General features: G+C 40.7%; 1 protein-coding gene across 3 annotated transcripts in view; it reads right to left on the bottom strand.

Annotated features, from left to right (window-relative positions):
• LOC121583493 (splicing factor, suppressor of white-apricot homolog) overlaps positions 1–16,594 on the bottom strand; it is a 172,686-nt gene extending 156,092 nt beyond the window's left edge. The window contains exons 1-4 of one of the 3 annotated variants that reach the window (XM_045225111.1): positions 16,560–16,590; positions 16,218–16,451; positions 15,019–15,182; positions 1,926–2,057 (exon numbers count right to left, since the gene is read on the bottom strand). In XM_045225111.1, the coding sequence (XP_045081046.1) occupies positions 1,926–2,057; positions 15,019–15,182; positions 16,218–16,451; positions 16,560–16,588 (559 nt within the window). In that variant the 5' untranslated portion in view covers positions 16,589–16,590. Of the gene's footprint in view, positions 1–1,925; positions 2,058–15,018; positions 15,183–15,623 lie in introns of all 3 variants that reach the window. The other 2 variants (XM_045225112.1, XM_045225113.1) reach the window with 2 other exon arrangements.
• Positions 16,595–17,315: the final 721 nt, after the last annotated feature.

Raw genomic sequence — 17,315 nt, 5'->3', positions numbered from 1 at the left:
CCATGGCCAAGACCAAAGAGCTCTCCAAGGATGTCAGGGACAAGATTGTAGACCTACACAAGGCTGGAATGGGCTACAAGACCATCGCCAAGCAGCTTGGTGAGAAGGTGACAACAGTTGGTGCGATTATTCGCAAATGGAAGAAACACAAAAGAACTGTCAATCTCCCTCGGCCTGGGGCTCCATGCAAGATCTCACCTCGTGGAGTTGCAATGATCATGAGAATGGTGAGGAATCAGCCCAGAACTACACAGGAGGATCTTGTCAATGATCTCAAGGCAGCTGGGACCATAGTCACCAAGAAAACAATTGGTAACACACTACGCCGTGAAGGACTGAAATCCTGCAGTGCCTGCAAGGTCCCCCTGCTCAAGACAGCACATATATAGGCCCGTCTGAAGTTTGCCAATGAACATCTGAATGATTCAGAGGAGAACTGGGTGAAAGTGTTGTGGTCAGATGAGACCAAAATCGAGCTCTTTGGCATCAACTCAACTCGCCGTGTTTGGAGGAGGATGAATGCTGCCTATGACCCCAAGAACACCATCCCCACCGTCAAACATGGAGGTGGAAACATGCTTTCGGGGTGTTTTTCTGCTAAGGGGACAGGACAACTTCTCTGCATCAAAGGGACGATGGACGGGACCATGTACCGTCAAATCTTGGGTGAGAACCTCCTTCCCTCAGCCAGGGCATTGAAAATGGGTCGTGGATGGGTATTCAAGCATGACAATGACCCAAAACACACGGCCAAGGCAACAAAGGAGTGGCTCAAGAAGAAGCACATTAAGGTCCTGGAGTGGCCTAGCCAGTCTCCAGACCTTAATCCCATAGAAAATCTGTGGAGGGAGCTGAAGGTTCGAGTTGCCAAACGTCAGCCTCGAAACCTTAATGACTTGGAGAAGATCTGCAAAGAGGAGTGGGACAAAATCCCTCCTGAGATGTGTGCAAACCTGGTGGCCAACTACAAGAAACGTCTGACCTCTGTGATTGCCAACAAGGGTTTTGCAACCAAGTACTAAGTCATGTTTTGCAGAGGGGTCAAATACTTATTTCCCTCATTAAAATGAAAATCAATTTATAACATTTTTGACATGCGTTTTTCTGGATTGTTTTGTTGTTATTCTGTCTCTCACTGTTCAAATAAACCTACCATTAAAATTATAGACTGATCATGTCATTGTCAGTGGGCAAACGTACAAAATCAGCAGGGGACCAAATACTTTTTTCCCTCACTGTAAGAAAGATCAGGAAACCTTTGTTGTTGTATTTAACCCCTTATTTTTGGCACTAAACAGTCTCCATATATACTTCCATTCACTTTTAAACTGGTACCGGGGGACCTTCAGACAAGTCTTGTGCAAAACAACCACCATGTACATGTTCGTGAGAGTCTCACCTTTCCAGAGGGGTCATATTAGTGTGCAGCCCAAACTGTTCGGACTCTACAGACAGAAGTAGGCAGATCGGCTGTTCACTGGGCCTAGTGAAGAGGCTGGAGCCCAGCACTGGACCTCACAGATGATTAACAGTCAGTACAGTAGCTAGCCAGTAAGACTACTTCACATTCAGTGCTGAAACTTGAAAAAGCTTTATTTTGTATGGCTTCAGGGCTTCAAATAGTGGTTTATGTGACTCCGGGGAGCCTGCCATGCTAAAGAATTAATCACAGGGTTTAATCACAGGGTCTCCACCAGTGAATTCATGCGTCTAGTGTGAGATGTGTGTCTCTCTCTTTCTCCTCTCTCTCCCCCTAACGGCAGGTCAGAGAAAGATGCTCAGTGGTTTCAAGTGGTATCAAGAGGTATTGTAAATATGTAGGTGAGAGTTTACTTACATTTAAAATCATTTTTTGTAATGTGTGTGTAATTTGTGGATTACATTTTTTAAATTTAATTTGTGTGTGTTTATGTGTGTGTGCTTACCCGTCTCCCTGTTGGCCTCCTCTTCCTCAGTGGGTTGAGAAGGGTCGTAGTAGTCTGCGCTGTAGCGGAAGCCCACTGCGTTATAAGTGCCTTCATCTGCCAGAGCTTCACTCAGACGCTTGTACTCTTCCTCTGTGTGAGACAAACATACATAATAAAAGATTGAGGGAAATGGAATGGTAGATTTATTGAAAAATACAGCCATAGTAGGCTATTGTAGGGATTGTCTCTAGTAAGACACAAAAACATTGGATTCATTCAAAATCATCATTCCATCCATCCTGCATAGTTTCAAGGATGTGAAGAGTGCCGTGAGCTGAGAGCTGACAAAAACTAAAGCAGATCGAAGCCAGGCTTACCTTATAACACCCCACTTTTCTATTGCAATTCATCTCATAGTAAAGGACTATGAGCAATCAAAGATAAAATCCTATCTAACATGATCAATATTTTTTATGTGTCTCGTGTCCCCAGATGGATAATTGCTAAAGCCCCACTACTCAAGGGCACACGAGCGTGAGGGGACGAAAGTAACACAAATTACATGAGGACTCATGCAATCCTGTCAGTTTGGGAATTAAACACCATATTTCACTTAAACCTTTTGAAACTATTTCATTTTAAGAGTCACTTAGGCTAGATTTAATCTAGTAAAGGTGATTCTTTATGTAATCGTCAGAGCTATTTCATTATAAGTGACAGAATATTTGCTATGAAGTGTGCATTGCTAAAATAACCTTAGGCTAGTCTGTGTTTAAAATGATGTGCATTTCAACACTCAAGACTTTAAGCCAGGGGTGTCAAACTCATTTTAGCTCAGGGGCCACATGGAGGAAAATCTATTCCCAAGTGGGCCGGACCGGAAAAATCATGGTATATATAACTTAAAAACAACAACTTCTGATTGTTTTCTTTGTTTTAATACGATCAACATACAACATAAAGCTGGAGCCTGAGGACAGTGTGTCCAAAATAGTACAAGCACAACATCACTATTAATCATAAAACACGTCAAGTTTATTTGAAAATTCTAAAGAAAAAGAACACAAACACACAATGCCTCAGTGATTAACAGAACTGTTTCACAGATCACAGAACTATATCAGGGGGTCATTTCTCAGGCAGAAATGTAGATACAAATAATGAAATCCTGTTCCCCAAACAAGTGCAAGAACCACAGAGTCAAGAATAGGTTAAATATACAAATAAAATAAAATCAATTAAAAACAATAGCACATCAACATAAAAACATATAAACATAAAGCTGGAGCCTGAGGACAGTGTGTCCAAAAGCACAACATCACTATTAATCATAAAACACCTCAAGTTATTTGAAAGTTCTGAGGACAAAGAACACACAAACACACAATGCCTCAGTGATTCACAGAAGTATATAACAGACCACAGAACTATATCAGGGTGTCTCATGTAGCACTTTAAGTGGGGTTGCATAGTTTATTTGACTCCTGATACCTGGCATCTTTTAGCTTTCACCAGTGCATCAATATCAGGCGTCACATCCTGAGTGGCAGCCAACTTCAGGATGTGATTCAAGTGCTTGTCGTGAGCCTTGAGCGCAGCTTTGTTTTATTTATGCTCATTACAGAGAAAACTTGCTCACAAAGATATGTGGTTCCAAACATGCACAACAGTTTTGCAGTGAGGGCTGTCAAGTTGGGGTAACCTGGCAAGAGATTCTGATTAAATGTGTCCAAGCCAGCTGCGGCAAATTTGCCCTTCAAATCCGAGTCACACTGCAAGTCTATTATTTCAAGTTGGATGCTGACGGGCAGATCAGAGGGATTCACGGTGAATGGCGAGCAAAAAACGTTGAAGTCTTTCTCCAGTTCACCAAAAATCTGAAAGCGTTGCTCAAACTCCCGTAACAGTCCCGTTATTTTATCTTTGAACCGCTTCATGTCTGCCACATGTTGGGTCGCGCACACATTTTTCAGACAGGGGAAGTGAGCTGCATCACCACCGGCAAGTTGCGTCTCCCACAATGACAGCTTCAACTTGAAAGAACGTATGCTGTCATAATACTGCGTGACAACTTTGTTGCGCCCTTGCAGCTGTTTGTTCAAGTTATTCAGGTGCTCTGTAACATCCACCATAAATGCAAGGTCCTGCATCCATTCTGCGGAATGGAATTCTAACACTGGTTTGCCCTTTTCTTCCATGAACTGTTCAATTTCTTCTCGTAAATCAAAGAAACGCCTCAGCACCTCGGCTTAACCATCTTACCTCAGTGTGGTATGGCAGGCCATAGATGTGGTCTTTCTCTCTGAGAAGGCTGTCAAACTGACGGTGATTCAGGCTTCTGGATCGGATGAAATTAACAGTTTGGATGACCACCTTCATGACGTTATCCATCTTTAATGACTTGCAACACAAAGCCTCCTGGTGCAAAATACAGTGAAAAGTCAAAAAATCACGTCCTCCATTTGCAGATTGTACTTTCTCTCTGAACTTTGTCACAACGCCTGCTTTTTTCCCGATCATTGAGGGTGCACCATCTGTAGCCAGGCTGACAGCGCGGGACCAGTCCACTCCGACCCTGTCCAGCGCGCCGACGAGTGCGGTAAAAATATCAGCTGCTGTCGTATCTGTCATCGGCACCAACTCCACGAACTCCTCGGTGACGGTCAATGTGTCATCAACTCCGCGGATGAAAATGGCCAGTTGTGCAACATCTGTAATGTCTGTGCTTTCATCAATTGCAACCGAAAACGCAATAAATGACTTTACTTTTTGCTTCAACTGGCTGTCTAAATCCACTGAAAGATCGGAAATCCTGTCTGCAACTGTGTTTCTTGTCAGGCTGATATTTACAAAAGCCTGACGCTTTTCAGGGCACACAATCTCCGCTGCCTTCATCATGCATGTTTTTACAAATTCACCCTCACTAAATGGTTTTGAAGCCACTGCGATTTCATTAGCAATGAGGTAGCTAGCTTTCACTGCAGCGTCACTGATGTCTCGGCTGTGAGTAAACACAGACTTGACCTACTTGCTCTGCCCCGGTTTAAACAGTTTGCTTGCTTAACACAATTGCTATTGCGCCATCCAGTGGACGCAATTGGAACAGCAGTTTTTTTTATTGAAAAATTGCAGCGCATTTTTATACTTTACAAAATCATCTCGCGGGCCGGATTAAACCCGTTTGCGGGCCGGACGTTTGACACCCCTGCTTTAAGCCAATAAAATAGAAATCTTTGGACAGGAGACAAAGGTAGTTAAAAGTTCATGAAAAAAGATACACTACGGTAGAGCTGACCCCATTTAGTCGACCGAGATTCTTTAGTCGAGCAGTAGAAAAAAAAAATATATATACACACTACCGGTCAAAAGTTTTAGAACACCTACTCCTTCAAGGGTTTTTCTTTATTTTTACTATTTTCTACATTGTAGAATAATAGCGAAGACATCAAAACTATGAAATAACACATATGGAATCATGTGGTCCTCTGTAGCTCAATTGGTAGAGTATGGTGCTTGTAACGCCAGGGTAGTGGGTTCGATCCCCGGGACCACCCATACCTAAAAATGTATGCACGCATGACTGTAAGTCGCTTTGGATAAAAGCGTCTGCTTAATGGCATATTATTATTATTATTATTATTATTATTATTATTATTATTATGATGTAGTAACCAAAAAAGTGTTAAACAAATCAAAATATATTTTATATTTGAGACTCTTCAAAGTAGCCACCCTTTGCCTTGATGACAGCTTTGCACACTTGTCATTCTCTCAACCACCTTCACGAGGTAGTTACCTGGAATGCATTTCAATTAACAGGTGTGCCTTGTTAAAAGTTAATTTGTGGAATTTCTTTCCTTCTTAATGCGTTTGAGTCTATCAGTCGTGTTGTGACAAGGTAGGGGTGATATACAGAAGATAGCCATATTTGGTAAAATACCAAGTCCATATTATGGCAAGAACAGCTCAAATAAGTAAACAGAAATGACAGTCCATCATTACTTTAAGACATTAAGGTCAGTCAATCCGGAAAATGTCAAGAACTTTGAATGTTTCTTCAAGTGCAGTCACAAAAACCATCAAGCGCTATGATGAAACTGGCTCTCATGAGGACCAGCAAAGGAAAGGAAGACCTAGAGTTACCGCTGCTGCAGAGGATAAGTTAATTAGAGTTAACTGCACCTCAGATTACAGCCCAAATAAATGCTTCACAGAGTTCAAGTAACAGACACATCTCGACATCAACTGTTCAGAGGTCGAATTGCTGCAAAGAAACCACTACTACAGGACACCAATAAGAAGAAGAGACTTGCTTGGGCCAAGAAACACGGGCAATGGACATTAGACCGGTGGAAATCTGTCCTTTGGTCTGATGCATCCAAATTTGAGATTTTTGGTTGCAACCACCATGTCTTTGTGAGACGCAGTGTGGGTGAACAGATGATCTCCGCATGTGTGGATCCCACCGTGAAGCATGGAGGAGGTGGTGTGATAGTGTGGGGGTGCTTTGCTGGTGACACTGTCAGTGATTTATTTAGAATTCAAGGCACACTTAACCAGCATGGCTACCACAGCATTCTGCAGCGATACGCTATCCCATCTGGTTTGCGCTTAGTGGGACTATCATTTGTTTTTCAACAGGACAATGACCCAAAACACACCTCCAGGCTGTGTAAGGGCTTTTTGACCAAGGAGAGTGATGGAGTGCACCATCAGATGACCTGGCCTCCACAATCACTCAACCTCAACCCAATTGAGATGGTTTGGGATGAGTTGGACTGCAGAGTGAAAGAAAAGCAGCCAACAAGTGCTCAGCATTTGTGGGAACTCCTTCAAGACTGTTGGAAAAGCATTCCAGGTGAAGCTGGTTGAGAGAATGCCAAGAGTGTGTAAAGCTGTCATCAAGGTAATGGGTGGCTACTTTGAAGAATCTCAAATCTCAAATATATTTTGATTTGTTTAACACTTTTTTGGTTACTACATGATTCGATATGTGTTATTTCATAGTTTTGATGTCTTCACTATTATTCTACAATGTAAAAAATTGTACAAATAAAGAAAAACCCTGGAATGAGTAGGTGTGTCCAAACTTTTGACTGGTACTGTATATCATGGTGTACAAGAAACCTGTCTGATTCGCGCATGTCTGAGTGGACTGATCCATTATGGAGGCTGTCAGGATGGCACAATCCATCAGTCAAAGACATGCGCTACTGAAATTGTATATGGTTATATTACATAAGAACAATGGTGTAACACTAATAATAATAAATACGCTTTCTCCCGCGTTAGATAGTGGTCGCTGTCCGCGGTTCAGAAACACATCAGTGTGCTGTTGAATTGGCACCTTTTCCAAGACCATGTTGCTATGTGCATAATAGCAAAGTTAACCAGCATATTGGTGTTGAGAACAGAAGCAGCAGCAGAATGAGGAGATGAGAAAACAGCCCTTGCCTTATTTTCTTAGAAAAGTGAGGAGAGGAAACCCCAAATTAAGGTCTATAATCAATAGCCTAACTCTTAAATGTACCTGGCTTTATAAATCATCAATATATCTACAGAAATACGACAGATCCTGCTTATGTTGCCTGTTTGAGTGTTTGTTTAATAGCCTACTGATTCCGTGAGCACCAAGCCTCACGCAAAGACATGTCAAGTAAACAATTTAATGAATTCGGCTGTTTTTAATCTTTGCTTTGCTGTAATAAAGGCTTTACAGTTTTTTCATTAGAACAGCCTCTCTGGTATTATTTATAATTTATTTAGTGTTGTTTACACGATTCCAAATTGTCCGAAAAATAAAATGTATAATAATAATGCTCCTTTTTCTTGATCACCTTCTTATTGTTACTATTAGTATTATTATTATGATCACAAGTAATGTCATTATCATTAGTAGGCTTAAGTATAGCAGCCTTGTATAACCACCATTGAGCTGTAGGCATAAGAGCGCATCCTGTTTAGTCTTAATACCGTAACTTACTTAAGCCTATATTTCAATACTTATATAGGCTACTGTATCAATCATTCATTCGTTCATGTCGTCACACAGCATACGAGTCATGATTTGACATGCAAACAAGTATTTTAGTTTTTAAATAAAATAAAGCGAGCCTTAAATAATTAGCTTAAACAATAAATCAACCGTTCCATTTCGGAAATTGCATTCACTAATTTATGCAACTGTTTTTAGTCTTTGCTGTAATAAAGGCTTTAAAAAAAAATAGGTTACAACAGACTCTCTGGTACGCTTATAATTTATTTAGTGTTGTTTACATTGTTCCAAACGGTCAGTAAAATTATATTGTAATCTATACAGCACCTGTTTGGCACACATAATATGAATGCTGTGCTTGCTCCTAACCTTCTTTTTCTTGATCTCCAGTGTTTTCCACAACTAGTCATATTTATTCCTCACATTTGACTTTTCCTTTACCAACTATGTGCATGAGCACAAAGCACAACATCTGTAATTTTAGTCCTGTCCGAATCTGCCATTTCAGCAATGTTTACATGGCAGGGGAGTAACAATTCCACACAGAATAACCTCCTACTTTTTAGCAAACTCCAAGGTCCTCTGATAATACTAGTCCCATGCGAATCAAAATCCCTGTGTTTTGAGAGAAATGTCTGAGTTTGACAAGAGATGCTAGCGGTTTGTGCAAGAAAAAAATAACTGATTCGATAAATTGTACTAAGTGCTGCACATAAGCTACAGTTGAAGTTGGAAGTTTACATACACCTTAGCCAAATACATTTAAACTCAGTTTTTCACAATTCTTCATATTTAATCCTAGTACAAATTCCCTGTCTTAGGTCAGTTAGGATCACCACTTTATTTTAAGAATGTGAAATGTCAGAATATTAGTAGAGAGAATGCTTTATTTAAGCTTTTGTTTCTTTCATCACATTCCCAGTGGATCAGAAGTATACATACACTCAATTAGTATATGGTAGCATTGCCTTTAAATTGTTTAACTTGGATCAAATGTTTTGGGTAGCCTTCCACAAGCTTCCCACAATAAGTTGGGTGAATTTTGGCCCATTCCTCCTGACAGAGCTGGTGTAACTGAGTCAGGTTTGTAGGCCTCCTTGCTCGCACACGCATTTTCAGTTCCGCCCACAAATGTTCTATAGGATTAAGGTCAGGGCTTTGTGATGGCCACTCCAATACCTTGACTTTGTTGTCCTTAAGCCATTTTGCCACAACTTTGGAAGTATGCTTGGGGTCATTGTCCATTTAGAAGACCCATTTGCGACCAAGCTTTAACTTCCTGACTGATGTCTTTAGATGTTGCTTCAATATATCCACATAATTTTCCTTCCTCATGATGCCATCTATTTTGTGAAGTGCACCAGTCCCTCCTGGAGCAAAGCACCCCCACAGCATGATGCTGCCACCCCCGTGCTTCACGGTTGGGATGGTGTTCTTCGGCTTGCAAGGTCCCCCTTTTTCCTCCAACCATAACAATGGTCATTATGGTCAAACAGTTCTATTTTTGTTTCATTACACCAGAGGACATTTCTCCAAAAAGTACGATCTTTGTCCCCATGTGCAGTTGCAAACCATAGTCTGGCTTTTTTATGGCGGTTTTGGAGCAGTGGCTTCTTCCTTGCTGAGCGGCCTTTCAGGTTATGTCGATATAGGACTTGTTTTATTGTGGATATAGATACTTTTGTACCCGTTTCCTCCAGCATCTTCACAAGGTCCTTTGCTGTTGTTCTGGGGTTGATTTGCACTTTTCGCACCAAAGTACGTTCATCTCTAGGAGACCTTCCTGAGCGGTATGACAGCTGCGTGGTCCCATGGTGTTTATACTTGCGTACTATTGTTTGTACAGATGAACGTGGTACCTTTAGGCGTTTGGAAATTGCTCCCAAGGATGAACCAGACTTTGGTCTACGATTCTTTTTCTGAGGTCTTGGCTGATTTCTTTTGATTTCCCCATGATGTCAAGCAAAGAGGCACTGATTTTGAAGGTAGGCCTTGAAATACATCCACAGGTAAACCTCCAATTGACTCAAATGATGTCAATTAGCCTATCAGAAGCTTCTAAAGCCATTACATTATTTTCTGGAATTTTCCAAGCTGTTTAAAGGCACAGTCAACTTAGTGTATGTAAACTTCTGACCCACTGGAATTGTGATACAGTGAATTATAAGTGAAATAATCTGTCTGTAAACAATTGTTGGAAAAATTACTTCTGTCATGCACAAAGTAGATGTCCTAACCGACTTGCCAAAACTATAGTTTGTTAACAAGACATTTGTGGAGTGGTTGAAAAACGGGTTTTAATGACTCCAACCTAAGTGTATGTAAACTTCCGACTTCAACTGTATATATGGATGGCCTACATGTATCCTACCAACTTTCACAGTGAATGCTTTTGTTTATATGTTTTGTGCTTATGAATTGAATATTGCCAAAAGCATGAGTAAAATATATTGAGCCTATTTAATGCAACCCTTGCTGTTAAAAGATCGCAAAACAGCATAACACTGACCTAAACGTTTGGAAATGAAAGTTCACTTTCTCATTCATAGCCTTAAAATGCATCTCAAGTGCAATTGCACTGTTTAGCTCACATCTGAAGGCAGGGTGTATTTAAGACATACTGCAGATTGCTAAACTATCCTAATGACTATAATCACACTTCCTCAATTCAAATATTATGCCAACACTATGGTTTGGTATGGTTTAGAAACTTGGGAACCAAGCTCGAGTTATCAGTGTGGCCCTATAACCTGGACATGTTGAAATACTGCATCTTCACGCCTAGAATAAAAACCTCCAGGCTTCCGTCATGCCTGTCAATTTATTGAACAAAAATAAGAATTACAGGGGGCAGTTTGGGGGGAAAAAAATAATCCCGTCCTAATCGTCCTCTGGAATAACAGACATTCTGGAGTAATAATTACATAACCAACGTTCTCTAGTAATACTAGTCCCGTGCGAATAGGTCACGTGCATGCGATGCATACATCTGTCACGTAAAGAGAGCAAGGGTTGAGGGAATAGGGAATGTTTTTCCTTAACAAATTAGGGATTTCGGTAACCAAACTTTCCAGTCAAAAATGGCTGTAATTATGTTGCAGCTTCAGCAACACAGACAGCGCGATAAACACTTTGATGTTCTGAGGTGGTCGCTGCAGCAGGGAGGTGAGCGAGACAACAGGTGCTAGTCACACAGTCACTAGCTGTCTTTTTTTATTTTTTCTTTACACAGCGCAGCAAGTCTGTGCCTGGCCCGGCACAATCAAATAAATTGCTGGTCGGACTCCCTCTAGTCATTTGTGTGTCTTAATTATTTAATCAAACAGTGTACTTAAAGCATCAGACAAGCTCAGTGAATATAGATGATTTGATTTAAACCCATAGGATGTGTCAATATATGGAAAAATACACATTTAAAAATGTTCAACAATTATTCTTTTTTTGTCGGGGACAGCCCTACACTACAGGATGTTTGTAACATTGTCCAAGGCAGCACAAATTATGCTGATAACTACAGAAAATGAAACATTAAACAGTAAACTTAAGTCTCAACAATAGTCTATGATCAGTCATTCAACCAGACAGTGATTGTCTGAGAAAATACTTAATATTTTATCATGGACCTTGCAAGACTACATATACAAGAGGGTCTGCATGCACCGAAATGACCCCCGTACTACAGTTAGGCTACTGAGAATCTACCCTCTCACTGACTTTGACATTGCTTTACTAGGGCAATTCCGTGTTAAAGTCAACCTGATTACGCCCAAATATAGTAATTTCCAAATGAATCCACGTGCATAATTATCCTTAACCCTTTACACTCATACCCATATACGGGTTGAAAATAGCATATTTGGGGACTAATAAGCGCCTAAATTGGAACGTAGTGGCTGTACAGTAACATGCTACACATGACGTCAGAGCTCTGGCTCTGTGCTTAACAGCCTTGTATGGGTTTTGACTGACAGCCGTTCTGAACTTGAGCACCGTGGGCAACAAGAAGTTGACCCATCCCTCCAGCTAATTGGGAACCTTTTGCAAATGTTTCTTGTCTAAGTGAGGGAAATGCTGTAAATTAAGTTGACTATGTATATTGAAAGATGAGACGTTGAGGATTATAATAAATACTGCTTTGATGTTACACAAGCAAACCAAAATCCAAATGTGCATTCCACATTTCCAACTCATAAAACACATGTTACAGTTGAAGTCGGAAGTTTACATACACTTAGGTTGGAGTCATTAAAACTTGTTTTTCAACCACTCCAAAAATGTCTTGTTAACAAACTATAGATTTGGCAAGTTGGTTAGGACATCTACTTTGTGCATGACACAAGTAACAACAATTGCTAACAGACAGATTATTTCACTTATAATTCACTGCATCACAATTCCAGCGGGTCAGAAGTTTACATACACTAAGTTGACTGCTTTTAAACAGCTTGGAAAATTCCAGAAAATGATGTCATGGCTTTAGAAGCTTCTGATAGGCTAATTGACATCATTTGAGTCAATTGGAGGTGTACCTGTGGATGTATTTCAAGGCCTACCTTCAAACTCAGTACCTCTTTGCTTGACATCATGGGAAAATCAAAAGAAATTAGCCAAGACCTCAGAAAAAAAATGGTAAACCTCCACAAGTCTGGTTCATCCTTGGGAGCAATTTCCAAATGCCTGAAGGTACCACGTTCATCTGTGCAAACAATAGTACGCAAGTATAAATACCATGGGACCACGCAGCCATCATACCGCTCAGGAAGGAGACGCGTTCTGTCTCCTAGAGATGAACGTACTTTGGTGTGAAAAGTGCAAATCAATCCCAGAACAACAGCAAAGGACCTTGTGAAGATGCTGGAGGAAACAGGTACAAAAGTATCTTTATCCACAGTAAAACAAGTCCTATATCGACATAACCTGAAAGGCCGCTCAGCAAGGAAGAAGCCACTGCTCCAAAACCGCCATAAAAAAGCCAGACTACGGTTTGCAACTGCACATGGGGACAAAGATCGTACTTTTTGGAGAAATGTCCTCTGGTCTGATGAAACAAAAATAGAATTGTTTGGCCATAATGACCATCGTTATGTTTGGAGGAAAAAGGGGGACCTTGCAAGCCGAAGAACACCATTCCAACCGTGAAGCACGGGGGTGGCAGCATCATGCTGTGGGGGTGCTTTGCTGCAGGAGGGACAGGTGCACTTCACAAAATAGATGGCATCATGAGGAAGGAAAATTATGTGGATATATTCAAGCAACATCTCAAGACATCAGTCAGGAAGTTAAAGCTTGGTCGCAAATGGGTCTTCCAGATGGACAATGACCCCAAGCATACTTCCAAGTTGTGGCAAAATGGCTTAAGGACAACAAAGTCAAGGTATTGGGGTGGCCATCACATAGCCCTGACCTCAATTCTATAGAACATTTGTGGGCGGAACTGAAAAAGCGTGTGCGAGCAAGGAGGCCTACAAACCTGACTCAGTTACACCAGCTCTGTCAGGAGGAATGGGCCAAAATTCACCCAACTTATTGTGGGAAGCTTGTGGAAGGCTACCCAAAACGTTTGACCCAAGTTAAACAATTTAAAGGCAATGCTACCAAATACTAATTGAGTGTATGTAAACTTCTGACCCACTGGGAATGTGATGAAAGAAACAAAAGCTGAAATAAATCATTCTCTCTACTATTATTCTGACATTTCACATTCTTAAAATAAAGTGGTGATCCTAACTGACCTAAGACAGGGAATCTTTACTAGGATTAACTGTCAGGAATTGTGAAAAACTGAGTTTAATTGTATTTGGCTAAGGTGTATGTAAACTTCCGACTTCAACTGTATATACAGTGTGAACGTTTATGATGATGTTTTACAAGATAACATGGCGTTATACCCTGGGTTGTTCTGAACAGAATGAGCCTATGTTTGCTTATTATGAAGCAAATTCGCCGGAGCACACGCACCCGAATGCACTCATTACTCCTTTCTATGCGCACTAAAATGATCTGTTTCTCTGAATTGCCTTGTGAAAGCCTAACACTAAGTTTGTAATTTACAACTTAGCTAGTCATATTGACAATCTAACAAGCTTTCAAATCATGCCCACCTGACCCAGATTGTGATTTATAATGGACCATTTTTGGATTGCGTAAACAACAGTAATTGTGTGATGATGGGATGCAGGGTTGTGTCCCAAATTAAACAATTACAAGTGTGCTTGCTCTAGTTCCACAACGGCACAGCTAGTAGAGCTAAAAATAGTACCTTATTGTCATAAAAGTGCATTGAAATAGCTTAGGAACTGTGTACACTTTGGAGAGGTTTGGCCACTTGTAGACACCAGTTAGTCTTCTTACTCAAACCCAAATTTTTTTAGTTTTATGTTGTTGCACCTAGCCCACATTTTCTAGGAATAGTCTTATCATGTTACTGAATGTATCCAGAGTCTTTTTAGATTTAGTTATCAACAAATGCGGCGAAAAGTACAGTAAATGTAAATTCACATGAAATCAACAGTGTAATGTTTGTATTCAGTCTTGTGTCAGGTGAACTGTTTGGGCTACTAATTTTCCCATTATCTCCAAACTGTTCTCTTTCAATTGCTACCACGGTTATGCTTTTCATATTTCCTCAGTATGAAACATCTTAATTTAGCCCTATCCATATATACGCCAATTGCCATGAGTGTAAAGGGTTAAGGTCTATATGTAGGAGTTCATGCTCTACTTGGAAAGTTGAAAATTGCATGAATTTTGGTCATTTCAGAGTAGGAGGCAGCCTCAAAAAAGGCTTTTCAGTCAATCATATTTCTTGGCTTTTAGAAAGAGATCACATAACTTATTTCTCCACTCACAGCTGTCCCCCAGTGTTAGTTACCAAGATGAGATGTTAGTGAAGGAATACCGAACAATTGGAAGTGTCTTTAGTTTTGTTTGCGTGTTCTAGAGTCTTGTAAAAATAGGTGGTGACCGGCAATGTAACAGAAATAAAAAAACATGCATTTTACATCCGATCATCTTGAAACTTGTATTGTCTTCCACAGCTGATGAGCGGAGGCATTGCTCAGTAGTTCAGACACCACAGACAGAGTATGAGCCCCTAGCTGTGACTCATTGGCCTACCTTGTCTGGCTTCTTCCTCCAGCAGGTCTGTGTGCATGGCCAGGTACCTCTCCTCATCACATAGGGCCTCGATCCTGGCCTCCTCCTCGGACAGCTGGTAATCTCTGTTCCACGAGCCCGTGTCGTACTCTGAGAGGTCATGCAAGTGACCACGCCCATCATACCTGTAGGGTGAAGAGAGGGGTTAGAGGAATAGAAGAAGCAACTGAGAGGAAAGACAACACATGGACCTACTTACCAACACAGATGGGAACCTAAAACCAAGAGTTTTTAACAACAAAACGTGCTACCTCAGTCACAAGTCTTTCATGAGGGAGTATATGATACTGGAACTGAGCAATCTCGTCACAATACAGACAGCCTAACCTGAACAACTCCCAACATAGGCCTATCTAGTGCAGTTTTCTGGCAAGCTTACTCAAGAGTAGCCTCTCTCATTCCTCTCTCAACAATCCCTACGGAGCAACAGCCCTGCATGAACACAAAAACAAAAGAAAACAACTCGCCTCTTACCTTACAGGGTTTAACTTTCCCCATATAATACGCATCATTCCTTCTATATCTGTAAAAAAGGTACATCCACACAAACCCGAGCACATAAATACCTATCCGTAAGAACCCAAACGGACGATATTTTCCTGCGTTCGCTCCTCTCTTCCACCTCTCCAGAGTGGGCGCTGGGGTTGGCATTGGGGGGCCAGGCAGGACCCCTTAGCCTTAGGCTACTTGCTGGGGAAATAAGGGCTGGTTATGTGATAGAGAGACACACACATTCATTGGAAACAAGAGGCAGGCCCGTGCAGATTAAGGTCGCTCAACGAGACCATGAGTGCCAACATATAATGTCACTCCCTTCATGGTTCAAGTGGGTTTATTTCCAAATAAACAACTATTTTACAGGTCATCATAGACAACTGTCAGTCTCATGTAGAGTTTGTTCACTGTTGAAATATATGGCAAACTTAGTGGAGGACACAGCATCTTGACATGATGCTCTGCTACCCTGTTAATAGTTAGAGCATCTTCGGTTTCATGAGGCCAAAAGGACGACATTATCAAGCTAGATAAATGGTTTGCCAATACTTTTATTTTTATGTCACAGTTATATTTTCAAGAATCCGATCGGTCCTTTCGAAAGACAGATCAGGGATTAGGAAAGTTGGTTAGGATAACAATTCCTTTAGGTTTGTTCAACCGACCTATCAATCAGGATGTTCTTGTCCCCCATCCATGGGATGAGCTGTTTGCCCTGCTCGTGGAAGTGAGCCCTCTCGTCATCCCGGAACAGCTTGCAGGCATAGCCGAACACGAGAAGCTCGGCATATTTACTGCTGTCACTCTCATTCTTCTTCACCGGCTTGTTGTTGTGGTCCCTCTTGCCCCCGCCGCGCCGATACATTCCAAATTTGCACGTGAAAACACGTGAAAGAAATCTAGCGCGATAGATTAGTTATATTACTATCGTTCAATTATTTTAGTACTACAAAGTCTTTTTCTTTCGGTTAAAATGAGACATAAAATGTCACAATAAACATACTCACAAAAACCTACTTCTGACATGTGCAGCCATTTTGGAAAAGTTAGTAAATTACACTGTTGGTTCATATATGTAGATTCGCCAATTCCTCTTCAAGATAGAAAAACACTATACGTAAATAAAACGTTTAATTTCCCTATATTCTGATGAGAAGTAACAGTATTCATTATGTCTTCACATTTATAATATATAATACATAGTCTGTGATTTTATGAGTTACTGCCCTCTCTTTATGCATGATGAATGTGCTACAGTGTGATTTTGAGATAACTTTCGAGAGAGAAATGGTGACATCTAAAACTCGTCTAGCGTGCATTTGCTCCACTCAGTAAAACCTACCAGTTTCTGGGATATAATTCCTTCAACTTTCATACACGTTAACGACATTAGGATGTTTAACATTTCGACATATCTATACACTACCGGTCAAACGTTTTAGAACACCTACTCATTCAAGGGTTTTTCTTTATTTGTACTATTTTCTACATTGTAGAACAATAGTGAAAACATAAAAACTATGAAATAACACATATGGAATCATGTAGTAACCCAAAAAGTGTTAAAAGAATCAAAATATATTTTATATTTGAGATTATTCAAATAGCCACCCTTTGCCTTGATGACAGCTTTGCACACTCTTTGCATTCTCTCAACCAAATTCATGAGTTAGTCACCTGGAATGCATTTCAATTAACAGGTGTGCCATCTTAAAAGTTAAGTTATGGAATTTCTTTCCTTCTTAATGTGTTTGATCTTATCA

The sequence above is a fragment of the Coregonus clupeaformis genome, chromosome 15 (assembly GCF_020615455.1).
Source record: "Coregonus clupeaformis isolate EN_2021a chromosome 15, ASM2061545v1, whole genome shotgun sequence".
Lineage (NCBI taxonomy): Eukaryota > Metazoa > Chordata > Actinopteri > Salmoniformes > Salmonidae > Coregonus > Coregonus clupeaformis.
Note: the sequence above shows the minus strand (reverse complement) of the source record. Positions and strands in the feature narration are given on the sequence as shown.